The sequence below is a fragment of the Hemicordylus capensis genome, chromosome 6 (assembly GCF_027244095.1).
Source record: "Hemicordylus capensis ecotype Gifberg chromosome 6, rHemCap1.1.pri, whole genome shotgun sequence".
Classification (NCBI taxonomy): domain Eukaryota; kingdom Metazoa; phylum Chordata; class Lepidosauria; order Squamata; family Cordylidae; genus Hemicordylus; species Hemicordylus capensis.
The window spans coordinates 7,677,044-7,699,569 of record NC_069662.1 but is presented as its reverse complement, the minus strand read 5'-3'; the positions used below and the strand labels follow the sequence as shown (position 1 = coordinate 7,699,569).

General features: G+C 44.8%; 1 protein-coding gene and 1 gene segment (V, D, J or C); one reads left to right on the top strand and one right to left on the bottom strand.

Annotated features, from left to right (window-relative positions):
• Positions 1–2,170: 2,170 nt before the first annotated feature.
• Positions 2,171–5,610, top strand: LOC128329636 (immunoglobulin heavy variable 3-21-like). The segment is given in 2 exon segments: positions 2,171–2,216; positions 5,294–5,610. Coding segments are annotated over 2 exon segments (363 nt in total).
• Positions 5,611–12,382: 6,772 nt separating this feature from the next.
• Positions 12,383–18,254, bottom strand: LOC128329810 (vomeronasal type-2 receptor 26-like). The gene is made up of 4 exons (XM_053261544.1): positions 17,457–18,254; positions 16,991–17,212; positions 16,601–16,727; positions 12,383–13,341 (listed from the first exon to the last, which is right to left on the bottom strand). Exons 1-4 carry the CDS (start codon positions 18,252–18,254, stop codon positions 12,440–12,442), a joined length of 2,049 nt encoding a protein of 682 aa, XP_053117519.1. The 3' UTR covers positions 12,383–12,439.
• Positions 18,255–22,526: the final 4,272 nt, after the last annotated feature.

The window sequence follows — 22,526 nt, the reverse complement described above, 5'->3', positions numbered from 1 at the left end:
ATTCTAATAGGCCCCTTGCCCCTGCAGAGTTGGGAAATGGTTGTTAGTCCAACCTTAACGAGATGATGGTCTGTCCATGACAATGGGGAAATCACAGGAGTTCCCACCCTCGGAACACCACCCTGATCAGAGTAAAAGACCAAATCAAGCGTGTGACCTGCAATATGTGTTGATCCAGATACCACTTGGGATAGGCCCATAGTTGTCATGGCTGCCATGAACTCCTGAGCTGCCCCAGACACATTGGTCCCGAAATGAACATTGAAGTCCCCCAGTACTAAAAGTCTGGGAGACTCCAATGCAAGTTCTGCGACCAAGTCTGTGAGCTCAGTAAGGGATTCCATTGGGCAGGAGGGCGATTGGTACACCAACAGAAGTCCCAATCTATCCCTGGTCCCCAAACTCAAGTACACACATTCAATATGGTCTGATACCCTAAAAGGGACCCTGGTAGGGGACATGTTATCCTTATAGGCCACAGCCACTCCACCTCCCTGCCCACGTTCCCTCACCTGCTCCTCTACAAAGTGTCCTCTGTATCAACGGGTTTACCGTTGCCAGCTCCCATGCAGTATGACATGATGCCTTTCAGCATCTTCCTATATTGCTACTGCCCAATCTAGGTGTCTGGGAAACATACCAGTGGAGATTCAAACTGGCAATCTCTTGCTCCATAGGCAAGTTACTTCCCTGCTGTGCCATTAGGTGGCTATCTCAATACATTCATTTTATTCCTTTCCTTATTTCCCTGTCTTCTCCACCCTGCTTTTCCACAAACCTCTTCCTCTACTGAAACATTACACTGTTCATGCATGCAGTGTCATCTTTTTGTGTGTATATGCATTCATTTTTTAAAAAATGATTGTGGGTACAGGACTCCAAACTGCCCATTTCAGGTGATTTGTTTACGAAATGAATCATCCTCCCACCCGCAAAATGTTTTGGACCCAAAATGAATCACCCCCATTTCAGCTCTGAATTATTTGTAGTTTCGGCCCTCAAATTTGTGGCCAATAAAGTGCTTCTTCTTCCTCCTCCATTTTGAGTTCTGCCGTCTACTTGAATTTCCCGCCCTTTTGCCTCCCATTGACTTCAATGCAAAAAGGTCCGATCTGACGTCTACTTGAATTTTGGGTCCCATGGCCAAAAGAGTGGGCTGGGGTGGTAGTGCCTAATGGGTGGAGGCTACTACCCAAATTTCAGAGGAATTGGGCAAAGGGCTGCTTTTTGGTGAATTGTTGAAGTTTAAGTGTTTGGGGGGGCAGATTTGGGGCATAAAGTGGGATCTGGGGTGGAAGACTGGGGTGAGGTGGTAGTGCCTAATGGTTGGAGGCTACCACCCAAATTGCAGAGGGATTGGGCAAAGGGCTGATTTTTAAGTGATTTTAGAAGTTTTCACGTCATTAAGGTTTTTCCCCCCATAAGGTCAAAAGGCCCAGAGTGAGTGGCAGTGTAGTGCAGAGAGGGTGCCAACCACCCCCATGGGTTTCTAACCCATGGGGTACAGGGTTCTGTTGTTTCTGAGGTGTTCTGAGTGTAGATTCTCTGGTAGCAAATGAGATTTTCAATACAAACCATGAATCCACTCTCATTTGCCCAGCAGTGATTTATACTGTCTTCTTGCATCCTTTATAATCTGGTTACACTCAGATGATGGATCACTCCTATGGTGAATAAAAAATATCAGTTAACTCCCTCTTTGTAGGGCAACATTCAAAGTCAAACCATCCTTTGGATCTGAATCTGTTCTGTGGTGACTTAGATGTCCTTCTCATAACGAATACCTGCAACTTTTCAATCAAGGTTTCATAGACATCCAAGGTAGAACCCAAAGGAGGGTCTGCTTCAGTATTCACTGATGCTAAATGCAGTGAGGAACCCTCCTCTGCGTTCAACCAACTGCTCACCAGTTGGCTAATTTGTCCACACCACCTAATTCTAAGGGGCCCCCCTTCCTCTAAAGCATTAAACTGTTGATTGTAAGTAGCTTGGAGTGCACTGGAAAGTTGGACTGACTTGTCATTATTTCTTATAGACTGGGTTATGCAAATCATGTTTCCACTCTTCCTTCAACTTTGAGAACTGCTAGTATTAAATAGGCTCAAAGGTTGCTCAACCCTGAAACTGTTGGAACAGAAGAGCCACCCACAGAAATCCTCTGAGCAGCATCATGGAGTTTGGATTAAAGCTCTTGTTCATCATTGCAATACTTAGAGGTGATTTTGCTCTCTGCCAACAATTAGGGTGCGAGGGATGGCTAACTTTTTTTAATCCCCACAGTCCAATTCCAACAGGTCTCCAAGTGTGGTTTGTCTTTCAGGTGTCCAGATGCAGGTTCAGCTGGTGGAGTCAGGAGGAGGCAGCCGAGAGCCAGGAGAATCCCTCCGCCTCTCCTGTAAAGGCTCTGGCTACACCTTTGGGAGCTTTGTGATGAGCTGGATCTGACAAGCTCCCCAGAAGGGGCTAGAGTGGGTTGCCTATATTGATGTCACTACTATATACTATGCTGACTCAGTCAAGGGTCGATTCACCATCTCCAGGGACAATTCCATCAGCACGCTCTACCTGCAGATGAATGGCCTGAAAGGGGAAGACACGGGTATCTACTACTGTGCCAGACACACAGTGACTGAAAAGCCAGCTACCCTGTTTCCCCAAAAGTAAGACCTACCCCGAAAGTAAGACCTAGCAGTAATTTCTGATGTACCGCTAATATGCCCTAGTGCATTTTAGGGGGCTAAAATTAATATAAGACACTGTCTTATTTTCAGGGAAACACGGTATGAAGAGACAAAAACATGAAACTGCAAGATTGCACTTCTCCCGAGCATGGCAAGGGGGCAGCAAATGCACAGGCAAAAATAATGGGCAACAGAAACAATTCCTGAAGCAGAGCTTGGCATAAAAAACAAGTGTCATCTTATGAGGCAGCATAATCGGTAGATAAATCTGTAGCAGAGAAATGTAGGGCAAGATACCCTTTCTGAACTGCTGGATCTCCCCTGAAAAGTGCTCCCAGCAGACCATCACGACCCACTGTGACTTCTTCCTAGTCCTGGGAGCCTGGAAAAGGTATATAAAAAGCAATTAAATATCCCTGATCCCTGAGGGGTCTTTGCAAAGGAGAAACAGTGAGGAGAACTGGAATTCAGCATAAGAACAGCCCTGCTGGATCAGGTCCAAGGCCTATCTAGCCGATCTAGTTTAACCCAAACCCTAACTAAAACTTTTTTAAAAAATCATGTAAAAACAAATTCAAATTATTATCAATAAATCTTTAAAACACCATAAATGAAAAGCCTGATCAAACAGGTATGTTTGCAAAAGTCATTTACAAACAACCAGAGATTCAGATTTCAGTTCACTCAGGTTTCGTTTGCGAGTGTGTTCCAGAGCTTCTCCAGGGCAACCCTTGCGAAGGCCCAATTTGGGGTTGCCACCAACTAGCCAGTAACTGCAAAAGGACCTTCCTCGATTATCTTAATAGGTGGTGGGGTTTATGAAGAAGAAGGCACTCTCTTAAATGAAGAAGGAACTCTCCTTATGATTTTGTCTGACTCAGAGCTGTTCTATTTTGAATTCAAAATAGTCATCTTAGGCAGTTTAGGGACATTTTGGCTCCTTTTAAAAATCACCCAGGTGCCCTAATTGGTCAAAAAAGGCAACAAAATAGATCAAATTGATTCAAATCCAAATCAAAGCAAAGCAAATTTGAATCAAATTGGCCGGTTCAGGCCTGTATAAGTGTAAATAGCCACACTATTTGTGGGAATCCCACCTTCCATGAACTCAAAATCCTCTTTTTCTTTTAGCTTGTCCTCTCCATATGTAGTGTTAGTAGTCCCACATTCAGAGCTGTGGCGTCGCCTGCGAGTCAGTGTAAAGATAAAGATGTTACTTCTATTTTAGAAAAGAGCCCTTCTACAGCAAAGATCCTTCTACATGACTTGTTGTTTAAGAGACAATCTGCCTTCCTATGGGATATGGTCTCTCAGGAAGTGTTCCTTGGGACTTGCTTCTTTGAGACCTGCTTCCATTTTCTGTGCACTAAGGTGCTTTCCAGATTGCCCGGGAGGAAGTGGTGTAAAATCCAAAGCCCTAACATTTTGAAGTCAGTTAGAATTAGTTGCATTAGATTCTACATCATCTCCTCCCATGCTGAGGCTTTTAGGGGAGGGAGAGAGAGAGAGAGAGAGAGAGAGAGGAGGGTGTGGGTAGCTGATGGCTTTCCCTCCCCTCCTTTTTTGCTTGGTTCCTTCTCAGTGAATTTGCACAAGGGCAAAGGACTCTTGCCAAAAAAAGAAAAGAAAATGAAAATGGGCGATTGACACACACACACAAACCTCTAAAAGCAAGCCACACTTCTACAGCTGCAATCCTATGTACTCTTACTTAAGAGGAAGCCTATTGAATTAAATTATTTCCTTCTGAGTAATCCCAGCAACCCTGAAAACAGTTCTCAAAACTCAGAAAAACTGCCACTATTTCAGGATGCACATACAACCTGTTAAGCCTGAAACATCAAGATAAGATCCAAAACAGGCTGTGGCTGTGTGAAGGGCACCCTATGCAAGATGGTGTCAAAACCCAGATCATATGAATATAGCAAAGCAATTTCAAGGTGCCATCTGGAAAGTCCCTTGCAGGAAAAGTCCATAGGGTATAGCAACCAGTTGGCTGCAGGAGAGAGGAACAAGCACAATCAAGGACATTGATCCCAATAAGTGTGAAAGTAGTGGTGCTGTTAGATTTACAGGCCCCAGAACATATGTGAGTTAATAAGTTATCCTTAATTTCCCCAGGTTCTTGTTTAACCCCCCACCCAACAAAAACTAAATATTGTGCTAAAGTTTAGATCAAGAGTAACAGAGGCTCTCTCTCTTTTCCTTTCTCCAAGTGTTGTTTCTTAAACCAAACAAATAGAATGCAGTCCAGTAATAGAAAGGCCTAGAATCCCTAATTCCTGCTTCATTCCTCCACCTAGATCTTGTCAGCAATTGAATGAGGTTTCCAAACATCTACACTGCTCTTTTATGCTGATGGATATGTAAATTCTGGGAGAGTTCCTTTTAAATTCCATCTTTTGTTGTCACTGCCCAGTAGCAACCAGAGACAGGTTCCGGTATTTCTGTGCTCACATTTCTGGCAAGCTGCAAGGCTGAAATGATGTTTTGGTGTCAATTTCTTTTCTTTTTAGTAGCCTTCAGAGGTAGTTTTCCTTCTCTCAAACAAAGTGGACTGGCACGTTGAAGGTGTTAGTATTCAAGCCTTTTAAAAATTACTTTCTTTCCAGGTGCCCAGTCAGACGTGCAGCTGTTAGAGTCTGGAGGAGACGTGAAAAGGCCCGGAGAATCCCTCCGCCTCTCCTGCCAAGCCTCCGGGTTCAGCTTCAGAAACTATGCAATGAACTGGGTGAGAGAAGCACCTGAAAAACGTTGGGAATGGGTGGCGGGCATTAGTGCTGATTCATCTACCATTTACTACTTGAATTCAGTGAAGGGCCAATTCACCGTCTCCAGGGACAATTCCAACAGCCAGCTGTATTTGCAAATGAGCGGCCTGAAAGCTGAGGACACTGCTGTGTATTATTGCGTGAGATGCACAGTGTGAGGAAGTGACTCTGAAGCCTGGCAAAAACCTCCCTTTGCTGACTGCAGCTCTCGATTCAGTTGCAACTAGGGATGTGCACAAATCGATATTTTTTATTCAATTTGTGCCTTTAAAAAAATCATCCCCGATTTGTTTTGTGTCCAAATCGACCCTCCCAAATCACCCCAGATTCAATTTGTATTTGCTTCAATTTGATTTGGATTCTGACTGATTCAGACCACTGAGCAAGGTCCTAGGTGCACAATACAATATTGAACTGACCTGGTTCAAGGGCTCAACCTTGAGCTAAACCCGGCCCGGTTCAGTTCAGCTTGAGATTGAGCTGAACAGCCCTGGGCCAGTTTGGGGCAGGAATGTTATTATTATTATTATTTTTGGTGGGGGAAGGGTGGTTTAACACTGCTGAGGACTCCCACATACTCAGGAGTGTGTGGCTGCAGCTGTGGGAGGTCTCCAGTGGTTTCCCCTCCTCCCGTTGGCCTCCCCCTGCTCTCATGGCCCGTGCTCATATGTGGCAGCCTCCAAAATGGCGGCTGCATGCTCAGAGAAACGAGCCCAAAATTGGAGACTATGGGGAGACCAGGGGAGACCAGGGGGTGGGGGAGGAACTGCCAGAGCCCCCACTGTCCCACAGCCTCAGGAACACTCCCAAAGGCCGTGGAAGCCCTCAGCAGCAGTTATTTCACCACCACCCCCAACTGAAAAATTAAAATCCCTGGCACCCTCAAACTGGACCCAAATTCTGAACTGGGTTCAAATTTAAATTGAGCGGGGTTGCTCATTTGAGGATGCCAAAACCGAACATGCCTGGGCCTGTTTGTGACTGGTTTGGACTCAAACTGAACTGGTAAAATCAGTTATGTGCACATCCTTAGTTACTAGTTACTAGTCCCAACCGCAGTTCTGCTCACTCACCCAACCTCCCATTGAGTTCTCGGTTGTAAGTTTCACATACCGAACCAAGGATCCGGAGGCTACATTAAGACAGACATCCTTAAATGGAGTTAAGGGAGGAATCTCCTCCTGCTGCTGGAATCCCATTGGCTGGCATAGCTTTTCTTTATGGGTTGGAGGAAGACCGCACAGCCACCAGTCCCTCCCCACTTTGCAGTCTCCCAGAATGCAAATCATGATTGTTTAGGAGTCTGCCAGTGACAATGAGGGAAACTGCAGCTCCATTGGACCTGTGGCTTGAAGGTACATCCAAAGGTAGCCAATTTGTTTACAAGGCACCAGAAGACTCGTTGTTGTTGTTGTTGTTGTTGTTGTTGTTGTTGTTGTTGTTATTTTATTTTAATGGGGAAGTCAGAGACACACATTTTGGGAAAGTGATTTCTCTGTTATTGTCAATAGCAGGGATTCTTCCCCAACAGATTTGAGACTTCATGATGTTTGAGCAGCTTAATGTATCTTTGATTTTAGTGTATGGAAATGATATCTCCTTATTACAGCAATCAGAATACAAGTCACTATATTCACATGGTTTGTGGAGGATATTCTATACCAAGAAAAGCCTCCCGCATGGACACATTTATGAAGAGAATACTTCAACATTAATGTTGTGCTGCACATCACTAAAAGGAAACTTGCCTTTTAGATAGGCTAATTTTCCTTTAACCTGTTATCCTTCTGGAACATAGGAACACAGGAAGATGCCTTCTACCGAGTCAGACCATTGGTCCATCTATCTCAGGACTGTCTAAACAGACTGGTAGCAGCTCCTCCAAGGATGCAGGCAGAAGTCTCTCCCAGTCCTTTCTTGGAGATGACAGGGAGGGCAAGCATGCAGATGCTCTTCCCATATGATGTAATTATTTTTATAAAAACCAAACAACAGAATGATGAGATATTTGAGAAAATGAATAAAGGAGGGAGTATAAGGCTGACCATGGAAGAACCAGATAATCAAGGGTGGTTACCTTTCCTAGAGACAGAAATCTGCCTCGGGATGGGCTAAATGGTATAGGAAACAGACTAAATGGTATAGGAAATCAGCCAAAAAATATTTAATTATAAACAGTAAAATCTGCACACCGACAAACAAATAAAATACAAACTGTGAAAAATATTGTTAAAGGGGCAGCTGAAGTTTCTTCTCAGGAATATAGATGGCAGGCCATAGAAAGAGTGGGAAACCTGGCTCAGGTTAATGAGTATAAATTCCCCTTAAGCCTAGGCGACAGGGTCTCTTTCCCCATGTTACTCCTGCTGTGCTGCAGAGCAGAGTACTAGAAGGCAGGAAAGACAAAACTTGAACAAACAGCTGACCCTCCTGATTTTCAGCACAATGCCAAATGACTAAGTCAACTAGTTGCCTAGGCGACCACTTATCAACTACTTTCTCTCTCTCTCCATGAGATGCAGAGATGACTCAGTTTATTATCCAGCCCCTTCACAGATATAGCAGAAACATGTAGAGAGAAAGTTCAAGTCACTTCAGTGGTTCTTTCCTTGACAGCATGGTTGGTGTGCTGGACTAGGACCAGGGAGACGCAAGTTCAAATCCCCATGCGGCCATGAAACTCACTGGAATGACTCTCGGTGAGACACTTTTCTCTCAGAATAACCTATCTCATGGGATAATTGTAAGGACAATGCACACCACTCTTCCACCTTGGAGGAAGGGTGGGATATAAATAAAATAAACACTTGGACCTCTTCATGCCAGTAAAACTAGCACCTCCTTGTTCTGGGGATAGGGGTTTCTCATGTGAATCCCAAACATGGGAGTAAAATGTGGGATGGCATCACTTCAGAATAATCAGGCTTCTGAACTCTCTGCCTGCTTCTCACATGAGGGCAGAGTAGTGTGAAAATGAACAGAAAACAAAATGGTCTGTTCTGCTTCCATAGGGCCCATACGCCCCCTGGGAATGACGGCATAAACAGAGTCTGCCCTGTTTGCATTTGAATGGGAGACTACATGTGAGCACTGTAAGAAATTCCCCTTAGGGAAGGGGTGGGGAAGCTTGGCCCTCCAGCTGTTTTTGAACTACAACTCCCATCACCCCCAGCCACAATTATTGTAGTTGTAGCTCAAAAACAACTGGAGGGCCTGCCTTAGGGGATGGAGCCACTCTGGGAAGTGAAGAAGATTCCAAGTTCCCTCCCTGGCTTCTCCAGGGAGGGAACTCCTGCCTGCAACCTTAGAGAAGCTGCTGCCAGTCTGTGAAGACAATACTGAGCTAGATAGACCTATGGTCTGACTCAGTAAAAGGCAGCTTCCTATGTTCCTAAGGCATTCTCTTAAGTACCCTGGGCCCAAGCCATTAAGGGCTTTATAGGTAATAACCTGCAATTTGTATTTCACTCAGAAACATATCAGTAGCCAGTACAGTTCTTTTAAAATCGGTATTATACGGTCCCTTCAGATTGACCCAGAGACCAGTCTGGCTGCCACATTCTGTACCAATTGTAGTTTCCAGACTATATACAAAGGCAGCCCCACGGAGAGTGCATTACAGAGTCAAGCTTTGAGGTTACCAGCATATGCACCACTGTTTTAAGGACATTTACCTCCAGAAATGGGTGTAGCTGACTGTGGAGGAATGAGGACTAGACCTCTTGGTTTTTGTAAAACAAACCCTTGAATTGTAAATGAATTGAGTTGATATTCCCAAACCTATTTCTGTTGTAAATAAGCCCTTGTATTATTCCATTGATATTCCTAAAACACTTCCTATTGTAAACTAGCTGGGCCGGGTGCAGGGCATCTGCACCTCTAGTTTGCCACAGCTGTTTTTTCTCTCCCACCCACCCACCCACCACCAGCACTTATTTCCTTGGTCAGGAAGCCACCCAGCCACCCGCCCTCACATCAGCTTCCTCAGCCTGCTGGCCTGCCACCTCCTCCCACCGACCGGCCGACCAGCCCAGCCCCTCCGGCTGGCAGCTACCTCTTCTTGCCTGCTGGCCAGCCCACAACTTCCTCCCTGTGGCTGGCCTGCCACTTCCTCCCACCGGCCGGAATGCCACTTTCTGCTGCTGACCGGCCGGCCCGCCTGCCTCCTCCTCCGGCCTGTCACCGGCCGCCATAGCTATTTTCTTCCCTGTCACTAGCTGGACAGCTGCTCGCGAACTCTCGTGAGAGCTGCCACACATGGGATTAGCCACGGGTATGTCTTAGCGAATTATATATAAAGATAGTATGTATAAAACTCTTGCAAAGTCCCTATGTGGCAAAGAATGCTGGCGGGCTTAAGAGTTCATGCCTGCTTCGTTTTACTTTCACTTTGAGAAATAATTGTTTGAAAGTTTAATTTTGGAGGGAAGAGTCATTTTGAAAAATGGAGGGAACTTTCAAATGGATTGGATTGTTTGAAAAGAACTGTTGGAATAATTTGTGTACAAAAGGAGATTGTTTTTAAAAGAGTTCAGTGGAGTTTGGGAAGTCAGCAGTGAGAGTTCAGTTTTGGAAGTCAGAGTTGAAGAAGAGAGTCCAAGAGTTGAAGTTTGAGTCCTGGAGAAAGTCAGAGACAGAATCAGAGTCAAGAAGAACCAAGGAGGAGGAGGCATGGAGAAAGTCGGTGTGCCATTTTGGAAACGAGAGACAAGAGTCTCTCTGAGGACAAAGCTGGAGAATCAGAGTTGAAGAAGTAAATGTTGGTGAGTCCAGTCCAAGTGGAGGAGAGAAGGCCAGTGAAAGTTGAAGAATTGCTAGCCCAGGCTGAGAGAATCAGTGCTCTGGCTGTAGCAAGAGCTGAAATCACAAAGAACTGGGCTGGATTGAACCCCAGGCCTGTACTGTGACCAGGACAAGAGAATGAACAAGCCAGAGTTGCTAAAGTTGTTCATCAAGGACTCTAGGTTAGGGCTCAGTAAGAGTCAGGTTAGTGGATGTGTTTTGACCACATTATGAGGCTATTCTCATGATTGACAGCCTGCTTTCCATTGATCGTGGGAACCACCAGGCTTGCGGGCAAGCCCAGTGCTACCAAGGTGTCTAGCCCTCCTAGAACACCTTCCCCTTAAATTAGCTTAATAGAGTGAGCACTCTGTTAACCTCATTTCTCTGCTCGTGTGTCACCACGGTGCATGGTGACAGACAAGTAAACCCCTGACCAGGAGGCTTCAGCCAACCTCCTGGGCTTGGGGGTCTATCCAGGATGCCACACGCACTCACATGGGGCATCCTGGGACTTCTGGGAGCTGCGCAGCCGCCGATCCCTGCAGCCCCCACCAGCTCAGTGATGGAGACGGCAGTCGTGTGGGTGGCTGATCCGGCCACCCCAGGGCTGCCTTTTGATCGTCTGTGGGGAGAGCAGACTAAGCTCACTCTCCCCATAGACCCGACAGAAGCTCTTCTCATGGATCATGAGAAGAGCTTTTTTGTTTGATCCCTTTGCTGTTTTGGTTAATGGTTTTTAATACTAAACTTGTGAAGCAACATTTGATTTAAAATTAAACTATTTATTTACAATTAAAATTGAACTATTTGCAAAGTAAAATTACTTGTTTATCTTTCAAAGAGAAATTGTAACTTCTGTTTCTCCACTTCATGCCTATAGGCCTTACCACTCTACCAAGGTTTGTTTTGGCAACAGAAGCTTAAAAGGCTGTTGTGGTAGGCTCAGCCTAAAACACAAAAGTCTACTTAGTGGCAATGATTAAACCTGAACTATTGTCAGGGAGATCCATGTCTCATGGTAGAACACATGGTGGAAAGTGGTGGGATAGACAGCTGTCCCCCCACACTGACATATTAGCACAAGCTGATAAAAAGCTTTTGAGGCGAGTTTCACGATCCGTGAGACCTGCCTTTTTCCAAAACTATGGGGAGAGCAGGCTAAGCCCGCTCTCCCCGCAGACAATCAAAAGGCAGCCCTGGGGTGGCCGGATCAGCCACTCATATAACTGCCATCTCCATCATGGAGCTGGTGGGGGCAGCAGGGCAGGAGCCCTGGGTGGCCGTATCAGCCGGACACATGATTACTGGCTCCATGACGGAGCCGGCGGGGCCTGGGGGGAGCAGGGGCAAGTGCGCAGGGCATACTGGTGAGACCCCCGGAGCCGGGAGGCAGCTTTTCGCCTCCCCTCCGGGGTTTCCTCGTGAGAAGCTGCATCGCGGAGCCGCGTTGCAGAGCCGCATCGCGGCTACTCACGATCCAATAGCCTGGGTTCGCAGAGCCCTCACTCCACAAACCTGGGCTAAGGGGCGGGCTACTTGAGCAGGTTAGCCGCTCAAGAACCACCAGGCTCGGCTGCGAGCCCGGTGGTTCTTACGATTAGCAAAGATTGGGCTAGGCTCTCCTGGTATGATTTTTGCTAATCGTGTGAATAGCCCCTTTATCTGGCAGGAATTTCAAGCAGCAAATGAGACACCAGCCTCAGTGATTGAAATTACTGCCAGAGTGTGTGTAATTGAAACTGTGAACCATATAAGCAGGTGATCCACAGAACAACTAGGAACAACACTCAGGCTGTCAGGTGACGCCAAAACATCTGTTTTTATTATGCTTTTAACAACATTTTAAACAACTTTTAAACAAGTTTTTATCATCGGTTTTTACGCAATAAATTTGAGTTATTCTAACTAAATTCACCAAAGCGGTTAAGAAAACACATAAGTGATGGGAATTCTATGAATTATAATTAATAACAACAACAACAATAACAATATAATAATAAAACCAATCACCATAAAATCAAAGATTTTATTCTCCACTCTTTGGTATTAATTTGTCAAATAATGTCCATATTTGCTTTTCATATGTTATTAGAATTGAGTAGGTTATTAGAATTGATTCAAATATATATGATAATCTAAGCTGATTCCTTGAATATGGCCATTGTACTATAAGCCTGAAAGGTAACTGGACATGTAGACTGTTTAATTCTTCCTCCTTATTAGCAATTCTCTGTTGTTCAGCTCAGGCCTCATCATTATAATGTAGCATTTCGGGAAAAAGATACAACCCAGTAATCCAGCACTGGAGGCTAAAATAGAGAAGATCTCCATAGCCACCATGGATTTTCCCTTGGTGCTCAGGTAGGTTGGAACAAAACACAACCAGACACTGCAAAACATCAGCATGCTGAAAGTGATGAATTTGGCTTCATTAAAACTGTCTGGCAACTTCCTGGCAAAGAAAGCCACAGTGAAGCTGATGATGGATAGAAGTCCCATGTAGCCCAGGGCAAAATAAAACATGGTGGTGGAGCCTTGGTTACATTCTGCTATAATCTCTTCAGTTAGTGACTGCATGTCCAAATCTGGAAATGGGGGAGATATTCCTAGCCACACAGTACAAATTACTGCTTGAATAAGGGAGCAGGAAAATACAACCGAGTTGGCCAGTCTTTTCCCCACCCACTTCCTCATGCTGGACCCTGGTTTGGTGGCCATGAAAGCTACAACCACAGTGATGGTTTTGGCCAACACACACGAAACAGCCAGTGAGAAAATGATGCTGAAAGTAGATTGTTGGAGAATGCAGGTCACCTTTGTAGGTTGTCCAAGGAATAGCAAAGAACAGAGGAAGCAGAGGAGAAGGCAGACAAGGAGAGCGTAGGTGAGATTTCGGTTGTTGGCTTTGACAATGGGGGTATCTTTGTGCTTAATAAATGTTCTGAGGACCAGGAGTGTGATTAGAGAAAGTGAAACAGCAAACAAAGCTAAACTGATGCCTAAAGGCTCTTCATACGACAGTAAGCTTATTGTCTTGGGAATGCATTGATCTTGAATCTTGCTTGGATACTGATCTCCTGGGCATCTGAAACAGTCATTCATATCTGAAAAGAGAAAGGGAGTGCCAGTTCATACATTAAAACTGGGTTGATTCGCATGATTACCTTCGACTTTGCAATTGCTGCTCATGCTGGCCTGTACCTGCTGCTTCTGATTGTGGTCTTATGAAAGGTTTTGTATAACTATGGCTTCTGCTGATGCTTTATATTATTTGGTTTCTATCTGTGTTCTTACTTTTATTTAAAGTTTTTTGAATTGTTTGTGTGTGTGTGTGTAAATAAACACACACACACATACACATTTATTTATTTATTTATTTATTTATTTATTTATGTTTACCATAAGGCATAATCATATATGCTTTTCTTTTGAGCATGTACAAGGAAGCTTATTAACATTTTTAAAGTGAATCGCTAAATACACGGGAAGGCTGACAACACTTAGAGAATTCTGCACACATTGATTTATTATGTCACTCCATGGAGGGGTCTATGAGATGTACTAATATCATGGCACAGATCAAAATGAGAAGACTGCTTGCAACCACTCATAGGCACAGAGTTGGCAATCCAATTTCTGGCTGCCATGCTGGATACAATAATAATAAGCAACCCAGTTTTGAAATAATAGAGACAGTTTCTCTAGATACAGGGAGATGAGTCATTGGAAGAGGGGGGAAAAACCAATTTCAGATTCAGTGACAGAATCAGTGAATCAAGTCTGCCTTGGTAGGGATGTGCACAAATTGATTTTTGGGATTCAATTTGTACCTGAATTGAATCACCCCCAATTTGTTTGGGGTCTGAATTTAGCCAGCTGGCACAGGGGTGATGATTTGTCCACAAATCTCCCAAAACAGGTAGATTTGGGTACAAATAGTTTTGTACCCAAATCAGTGCGCACAGACAGCTAGAGCAGACAGTGATTATCTCAGCAGCAGGAAGGGGGCGGAACAAATTCTCTTCTCTTCTCTCTCTCTCTCTTCCCCCCTTTAATTAAACTTTATTAGAAGAAAAATTACAATGCGTAACAGAATTAATCCAAACACAAATGGCAAAACATCATACAACAAACCCCAATTCAAACAAACCCCAATTCAGCTACCCATCCATATTCATTAAACACATCACAGCAGGTAACTGATGACTCCAAATTCTGATTCAAGGAAGGCAGGGCACATACTAGCCCCCTCACGACCCTGACAACTCCACTGGATGAGAACTCACAGATGCAATACGGACAGAAAAGAACTGCTTCTTTGCCACACGTATCACATCTTTAAATGTGCTCTATGTCATCATCTGTTGGATTTGAGTCGAGTCTTTCTCCACTTGCACTCCAGTCACCTACCTTGCCACTTCTGCCCCCGTAGATCTTCCATATACCAAGGGGCTAATTTAGAAGTGGTTTGGGGCAATCGTGTCTTTTGCCCTAGTGAGCATGTTGTTCCAGTTCTCCACCAGGGCATCAACAGGATCACCAGCAGAGCCAACATTAAAACCCTCCAAGGTTTTTTGGAAGCCTATTGGTTCCAATAACCTCTTTGGGTGGACCATTCTAACCTCTGCAGAGGTGGGAAGTGGTTGTAAGTCCAACCTTAACCAGATGGTGGTCCGTCCATGACAATGGGGAAATCACAGGAGTCCCCACCCATGGAACACCACCCTGATCAGAGTAAAAGACCAAATCAAGCATGTGACCTGCAGCGTGCATCAGTCCAGAGACCACTTGGGATGTGCCCATAGTTGTCATGGCCACTATGAGCTCCTGAGCTGCCCCAGAAAAGTTGGCCCCGAAATGAACATTGAAGTCCCCCAGCACCACAAACCTGGGAGACTCCAACACAAGTTCTACGACCAAGTCTGTGACCTCAGAAAGGGATTCTGTTGGGCAGCGGGGCGATCAGTACACCAACAGAAGTCCCAGTTTATCTCTGATCCCCAAACTCAAGCACACACATTCAATATGGTCAGATATCCCAACAGGGACCCTGGTAAGGGAGATGCTATCCTTATAGACCACAGCCACTCCACCTCCCCACCCACGTCCCCTCACCTGCTCCTCTACAGAATACCCTGGAGGGAGAAGCTGGGACCAGACTGGGCCACTAGCCTCCCTCAACCAAGTCTCGATGAAGCACAACAGGTTGGCCCCTTCACCCACAATCACATCATGGATGAGTTCGGGTTTATTTTGGACTGACCTGGCATTGCAGAGGAGCAAGGTGAAGCTATGCAGGCTGTTGGCCACGTTCCCTGAGGTCAAAGAACTGGCAGGACAACCAGAGGGGAAGATAGCTATTACATGTCTGACTGCCCTTCCCCTGAAACAGCCTGCTGACCTGTCAACATTACTTCTATTCCCCACCACTACCAGAATAGCTGCCTCTGTCCTCTGGTGCCCTCTGTCTCCCCATCTCTAGATAAACCCACACACATTAGCAATAGCAACCAACTTCAACCAAGTCTCAATAACAAAGCTGCCAAACCAGCTTTTGCAGCTCCTAGAACAGCAAAATAATAATAATAATAATAAAATAGTATGCCTCAGCCCTCAGCTGATGGCAGCTGGCTTCAGCAGTTGCCTGTAGGCCAGCTGCTCCACCTGCCACAGCCCCCTTCCTTAAAAAGCCTCAAGAGTCCCTCCTCTCACAATCGACTCTGGGCAAGGCTGGTGTAATCAGTGCCTGCACGTGATAAAAGTCCGGCACGTGGAGGACGGGAGGTTCCCGGTCAAGGCAGCAGGGCTGTGCTGGTCTTAGCTGTTCCTCAGCAAATGAAGGGTGACAGGGGAGGCAGCTATAAATCTCCCAGCCATCCGGCAGCAGAGACTTGATGGCAAAAGTCAAAGCTCCCCCCACACTGGTCTTCTCAGATGTTCTAGAGCAACAAAGTGACAGGCACTGAGCTAGTGCAAAACTGTTGTATTAGCTAGTTGTGCTAAGTCTGGAGGATGTTGTGCTATCTCAAGGATGCTTGCAGTTGCCCAACAGTTGTTCAATGTACAGCATATCTCATTTCTTTTACCAGGGACTTTTAAGTGCACCATAACACAATTCTTCAAATTCCCATGTTAGTGTAACTAAACTCTATTACTCTGGTTGTCAGCTAGCGACCCACACGATGTGCCAAAGTACCCAGAGAAATTGCATCCATCTTCTGGAGATACTCTTTTGACTTCTCTTGGAAATGCTGAGATGTTACAGACCATTGGCCTTGCGCAGGAATTGCGGACACATCAAAAATGGTCCTCATAATAATCCTGTATTCCAGAATATTTGGTATACTAATATTCATCACTTACCCCTCTTGTCTGAAATCTTTCCTTTTGGACACGGACTACAATCATAGCAGCAAAATGCCTCCCTTTCCTTCTTTTTCTTCTGGTAGCCAGCACGGCAGGAGTCACTGCACACAGAAAGGGGAAGCACCTACCCATAAATATGGAAACAGATTAGGACAGATGACATTTTCTTAAAAACATTCTTCATACATTAATGAACAAAGAAACAAGATATAGTTCTGGAAAGTGATGCATGGCATTGACTTCCAAATGCCATTGAAAATCACGAAGCCTAGTCACCTAGTCATTACAAAGCCTAGTCACCCAGGAAAGGGCCAGTTCATGCAGTGAAGGAATCTTCTTTCCCCAGATCAAACCTTCTGATAATGTAGTGACTCCATAGATCCAAACCTGGTTAAAACGCCTGTGCCACACAATCTTATCCTCATGAATGATGAGTTGATTTCCTGCATTGGGATCCAGCCTTCCAACTTTCACTTGAGTGAAGGAATTGTTTGGAAACATTACCATGTTCATTATATCAAAACCAGCTCCCTTTCCCTTTTTATCGTCAAAAGATACTCTTTCTCCAGCTGTGTTGTTAAATGAAATGCCTTGAAGAACTGGGTGGAGCTAGTTGGGGAGAAAAAAAAAGATAACCCAATATACTGGAAAAGAATGTGTCAAAATGTAAAAACACATTTCATTGCTGATTTAAAAAAATGCATTTGCATATTGCAAATAATGGCTGTGCAATTCCTGGATAGTCTGTTGAGACTGAGCTTCAGTTAATTTGATCTTGGAGGAGAAAGTTGGCTGCTGCTTCACCTTGTACAAATGTGTTCATGACAATAAAGTGATTCCATTATGACATTACCTGCCAGGGCTGAAGATCTTGAAGTTCAGGTCCTTTTTTCCCAACCACCTGTCTGTGGCTAAATCTTGGTGAGGACATGACATGCAAAGCATATGCCACAACATAGACAGCATTATAGATGCTGTAGCTGTGCCCAGTCATGCGCATTTCAAAAACAGCCCCAGGAAGGCTCTCTAGTCTCTCCTCACCAGTGCATGTGTTATCAACAGCTGGAACCCTATGACTCGGAAATGAACAGTTGAAAGCTTGCTCCCAGAAGTCCTTCAGAAAACCATCTTCTGCTGTCCAGTAATGCCTTATGTTCTGAAGGTATGTCCTGAATCCTAGAGGCTCGTTTGAGTGAATTGCAAAGAACATTGTGCCTTCAAACATTTCAAAATCCCAACCCCTTATAAAGGCAGTTACTGCAAAATCAATCTGGGCTGTCATAATCCATACCTTTCCAACAGATGTATTTTCCTTATATTCAGGCTCTGCTACAACAATCAAAGCAATCAGCCACAGAACAGTCATTGTTTCGCCATAGATAACAAATGTTCTAGCTTTCTGATCCATGAAAGGTTGATAAATAATATGTGCCATGTCATTAAGTTCCTCAAAGCCATGGAAATGGCCTTGATTTGGGAGTCTTTCTGTGAATGCTGAGCAAACCCCGTACTGAGAAAGCAATGGCTCCAGGATCTGCAAAAAATGGTCTCCACTGTCATCATCCACAGCAAGGAGCCCAACCCAAATCCATCCAAAATACTGAAGTAAATGGATAATTCCCATATACTGATGGGTTTCATCGGGGACCATGCGATAAAAGGAAGGAGCCTGCATTGTGTCATTCTTTTCTGGGGCAAATGAGCCATATGTGAGCTAAAAGGAAATCAACAGATATTGTAAATAAAGGTTAGGAGGAGTATGTGAATGCACATGTAAGCCATTTTATGCAATGATATTGTGAAAGAGGAATAAAATTTTGCTTGAATTTCCAGCTTAGCTTAAGGTAAACAGTGACCCTGTTCTGATGTAATGAGGAACTACGGATCCAATGGACCCATGATTTCATGCCACTCTCCCATTGGCATTTGGCCGTTGGGGAGAGCTGTCTCTCTGCAGTCGGAGAGACTGTAGAGAGGCAGGGGAGCTGGTTGTGCAGGCTTCCTTCCTGGCAGAAGGACAGCCCATACAGCCAATCTGGCTGGATGGAGTGAGGAGCTTCCTCCCTCAAATCCAGTTCCGTGGGGCTGAAACTGTGGTGCCAGTGTTTGGCTGTAAACTCAATTTCCGCAAATTCAGATGTGCAGGTGAGGAAACCAGAGATGAAGAGACCTCCAGTTTCCTGTTACATCTGAATTCAGTGAGTGTTACATTTAATGACTCTTTGAATGAAATAGGGAAATTTGAATCAATGCCTGCCAGAAGGCTGACAAACAAATCTCCTAGATATTCTGGAAACTTCCCTGTGCTTCTCTGTGTGTCTAAAGCAACTATCAATTTGGCATTGTTCTTTAAACATCCAACAAAACTTTGTTATCAGACTTTCATACATTTCCCTTTTTCTGCAGCACATATTTCCCACAGCATGAAAATGTGTGAATTGTTAATGTGATCTCCAATGATCTCCTATGCAAATATGCCCTCATGCACAGAACATACCTGTGGAATCTTGTAGAGACTTAAGACATCTGCCATATGGAAGGAGATATCAGAGGCAAGTCCTCCAATAATGGCTATGAGGTTTTTCTGGGTGCCACATTCATAATTGGGGACAAATCCATGAAGTTTGAAGAGCAGATCCAGAGTAGTACGATAGGTCATTCTTTCATGGTAGTAGCTGTCATAGATGTGGAACCCAAGTGTAGTATTGGGCAAGATCCTGGGATTCTTATTGATCTCCTTAACGGCAAATGCCAAGGCCAGGACATGCTGATAGAACTTTGTCACCATACTGCAAATAGAGTTAGATGCTCTTTCACAACTGAATTCTACAATGCATGGACGTCTTTTATGACAGCGATAGACTATTCTGCCTTTAAACAAGGCAGTCTAACTTCTGAAGCATTCCTGTGCACACACAATGAGCTTTCACCATTGTTTGATGGAAGGAGAAAAACAATCATGATGGCTGTGAATGATGGGAGCTGGAAAGGTGTACAGAGACAGAAGGCAAGTGGGAACATTAAAGGCAAGAAGAAACAAGGAAGCAGGAAATTTCAGAAGTATAACTGGAAAAAGGCAGATCCTAGAAATCATAAATGTGGCACAGTAAAAGAGTTCTGCATTCTGCATCCAATTACTGATAGTAGTAAACAGGATCTTTCACAAACTTGGGACTTTAGAATCTCTGCACTTTTTTATTCTAGTGCATTCCTTCCCTTGATCTTCAGTCATCCAACTCTGTCATCTCCAGCCCTTCAGAGGTCTCCCATTCCTTCAAGTGACTCTTCCCTTTTCCCCATTCTGTCACTTATGCTTCAAACTACCTCTATGACACAGCCTCTCTTGCTTTCTTCAAAAATCTGTCTAGAACTCACCTTTTTGGTAAAGCCTTTGGCCCAGGCCCTTTCTGCCCACATTTTACTATATCCTACTATCCTCAATTTGACCTTGTGCTTCTTGATCGATGATTTCAAAGCTTGTGTGGCATGGGAGGGAGAGACCGGGGAGAAAGGCAAGGGTCCCCTTTGCTAACCAGGGAAAGTACATGTGAGCACTGTAAGATAGATATTCCCCTTCAGGAATGGGGCTGCTCTGGGAAGAAGACCTGCATGCATGCATTCAGAAGGTTCCAAGTTCTGAGGAAAGCATCTGTATGCTTGCATGCAGAAGGTTCCAGGTTCCCTCCCTGGCATCTCCAAGAAAGGGCTGAGAGAGACTCCTGCCTGCAGCCCTGGAGAAGCCACTGCCCATCTGTGTAGACAGTACTGATCTAGAAGGGCCAGTGGTCTTACTCAGTAGAAGGAAGCTTCCTATGTTCATGTGTAAAATAAAAGAAATCCTTACACTGGAAGATCAAAGCCTGGTCCCCGAGAAGGGTGTTCATTAAAGGCAACTTGGAAGAAAACAAAAAGAATCTGAGAGGTAATCCCGCCAATGAGGCAATCCCCAGGCTGGTACCACTCATGAGGAACTGGCAGGGGATCATTTCCAGGACATTTCATAGACTCGGTTTTGCATGCCATGGGGGACAACAGAAGCAACAGTATCACTAAAGCTGCCATCTGATGAGAAAGCTTCTTTAAGGATGCAGATATTGTTGTGTCCATCTGCAGCCTTCTTGTCCAGTTTTAAGAAGCTACACTGGATGGCAGTGGACACTGCTGATATCCTTCATGCAGAGAAGCATTGGCTTTAAGAGTGACAAGGTTAGAAAAGCAAGGCATACTGATTTGAAGACAAAGCTATAAAAGGAAATGGTGGAAGTACTAGAGTTCAAACTCCCCAAGTCTTACTGCCTGCTTTTTGCTCCTAATTCCAGCTCTCAGTGGCACAAGGGAAGGGGAAGACCCATAGAGACTGGTAAATAGGGTGCAATGCAGATAGGCTGCAAGTCAGTGGTACAGCATGTGCTTTGCTTGCAGAAGATCCCAGGTTCGGTCCCTGGCAGACTCCTGCCTGAAAATCGGATCGGTCCTTGGCAGACTCCTGCCTGAAATGAAAAGACTCCTGCCTGAAATCTTGTAAAGTCATGGCCAGTTGATGTCGACAATACTGATCTAGATGGACAAATGGTCTGTCAGTATAAATCAGCTTCCTATATAAGTACAGGAATTTATAAGCACATTCCACCTTGCTTATGCATTGTTTTCTGACTACCTCCCAGTGAGCTGCTGGAGATTGTCATGGAGAATCAGTTACTTTGGATAATTGCAGGGGAGATAATTAATCTTTGTAAAGTCTGGGTGGAACCATTTGAAGTAAATATTTTTTCCTCCATGCAAGCTGCGTTCACATGAACATTAACAGGAGAAATAAGTCCTTGGAGGAAACCAGAAGTACGGAAGACAACTTGGATCAGAGATGGCAAAAACAAAGATGGTCTCCTCCTTTACATTTATTATAAGATAGCAGGCGTCAACAGAAGTCCTTCCCTCTCTCCCTCCCTTCCTTTCATACCTCCTTTATTCCAAATGGAGTTAGGGTTAATTTGACATTTAGTTTAGTTAGTAGGGTTAATATTTTGCTTTAAAACAGATGTGATGTCAAGTGCTGATACTTCATGGTGTCTGTTCTTCAGGGGTCCCAACCCCATACCTGCCAACTTCTGTTTTCCATTCAGGTGAATAGGAAAATAGGGATATCTTGGCAGGTATGCATGCAACCCCTAAGAACTCTCTGCCATGCCTTTCTTGAAATCTGAAGTAGTGTTACTACTCAGGTTGCCATTATGTCAAGAAACAGAGAATGAATTGACTCCTTGAGGTTGTTCACATGACCGGGGGGGGGATGAGCAGGGGGGGAGGCTAGTAAAACTCACCTTCCCCCCAGACAATGGCTACAAAGTTGCTGGGAATACAGACTGCACTGCATGCAGCACGCAGCTCCAGAGGCCCCCTGGGAATCCCACAATGCACTGAATGATATGTGTGATGCATTGGGGGATTCTCTCAAGAGACAGGCACTCTAGGTGCCTGTCTCTGTGTCCACTGTGGCTAAACATAGCCCCAGTGAATACACAATCCAGTAGCCCAGATTAAGAGAGCATTCACTCTTTTAACCTTGGGTAACAGCCAGGCTAAAAAGCCAGGCTAGGCGGCACTGGCTTTCTGGGATTGGACTGAATCCTGGCAGTTCACACACACAGCTTAACCCAGGCTGGGCATCCCTAGCTTGGGTTAGGTTGCGTGTGAGAACAGTCTCCTTTATTTAGTCTACTTTCCAGTTGGCTTGGGGGATCACTGGGCATTCTGTGTGTCCGTGTGTGTGCGTGTGTCCACCCCATCAACTTCACAATGTCTGGACCAATATGAACCAAATCGGGAACACATAGGGATGCCGCGATGGCGTAGATTGTGATGATGTCATCCACCCTGATTCAAGATGGCAAATGTGTACATATTTGAGGAACACATGGGCTAACTT

Coding starts and splice junctions, on each gene's coding strand:
- LOC128329810 (XM_053261544.1), bottom strand. CDS start 18,254: ATGGTCCCCGATGAAACCCATCAGTATATGGGAATTATCCATTTACTT. Junction 17,213..17,456: donor AAGATCTTCAGCCCTGGCAG/GTAATGTCATAA, acceptor CTCCCCAACTAG/CTCCACCCAGTTCTTCAAGG. Junction 16,728..16,990: donor GGCACAGGCGTTTTAACCAG/GTTTGGATCTAT, acceptor ATTTATGGGTAG/GTGCTTCCCCTTTCTGTGTG.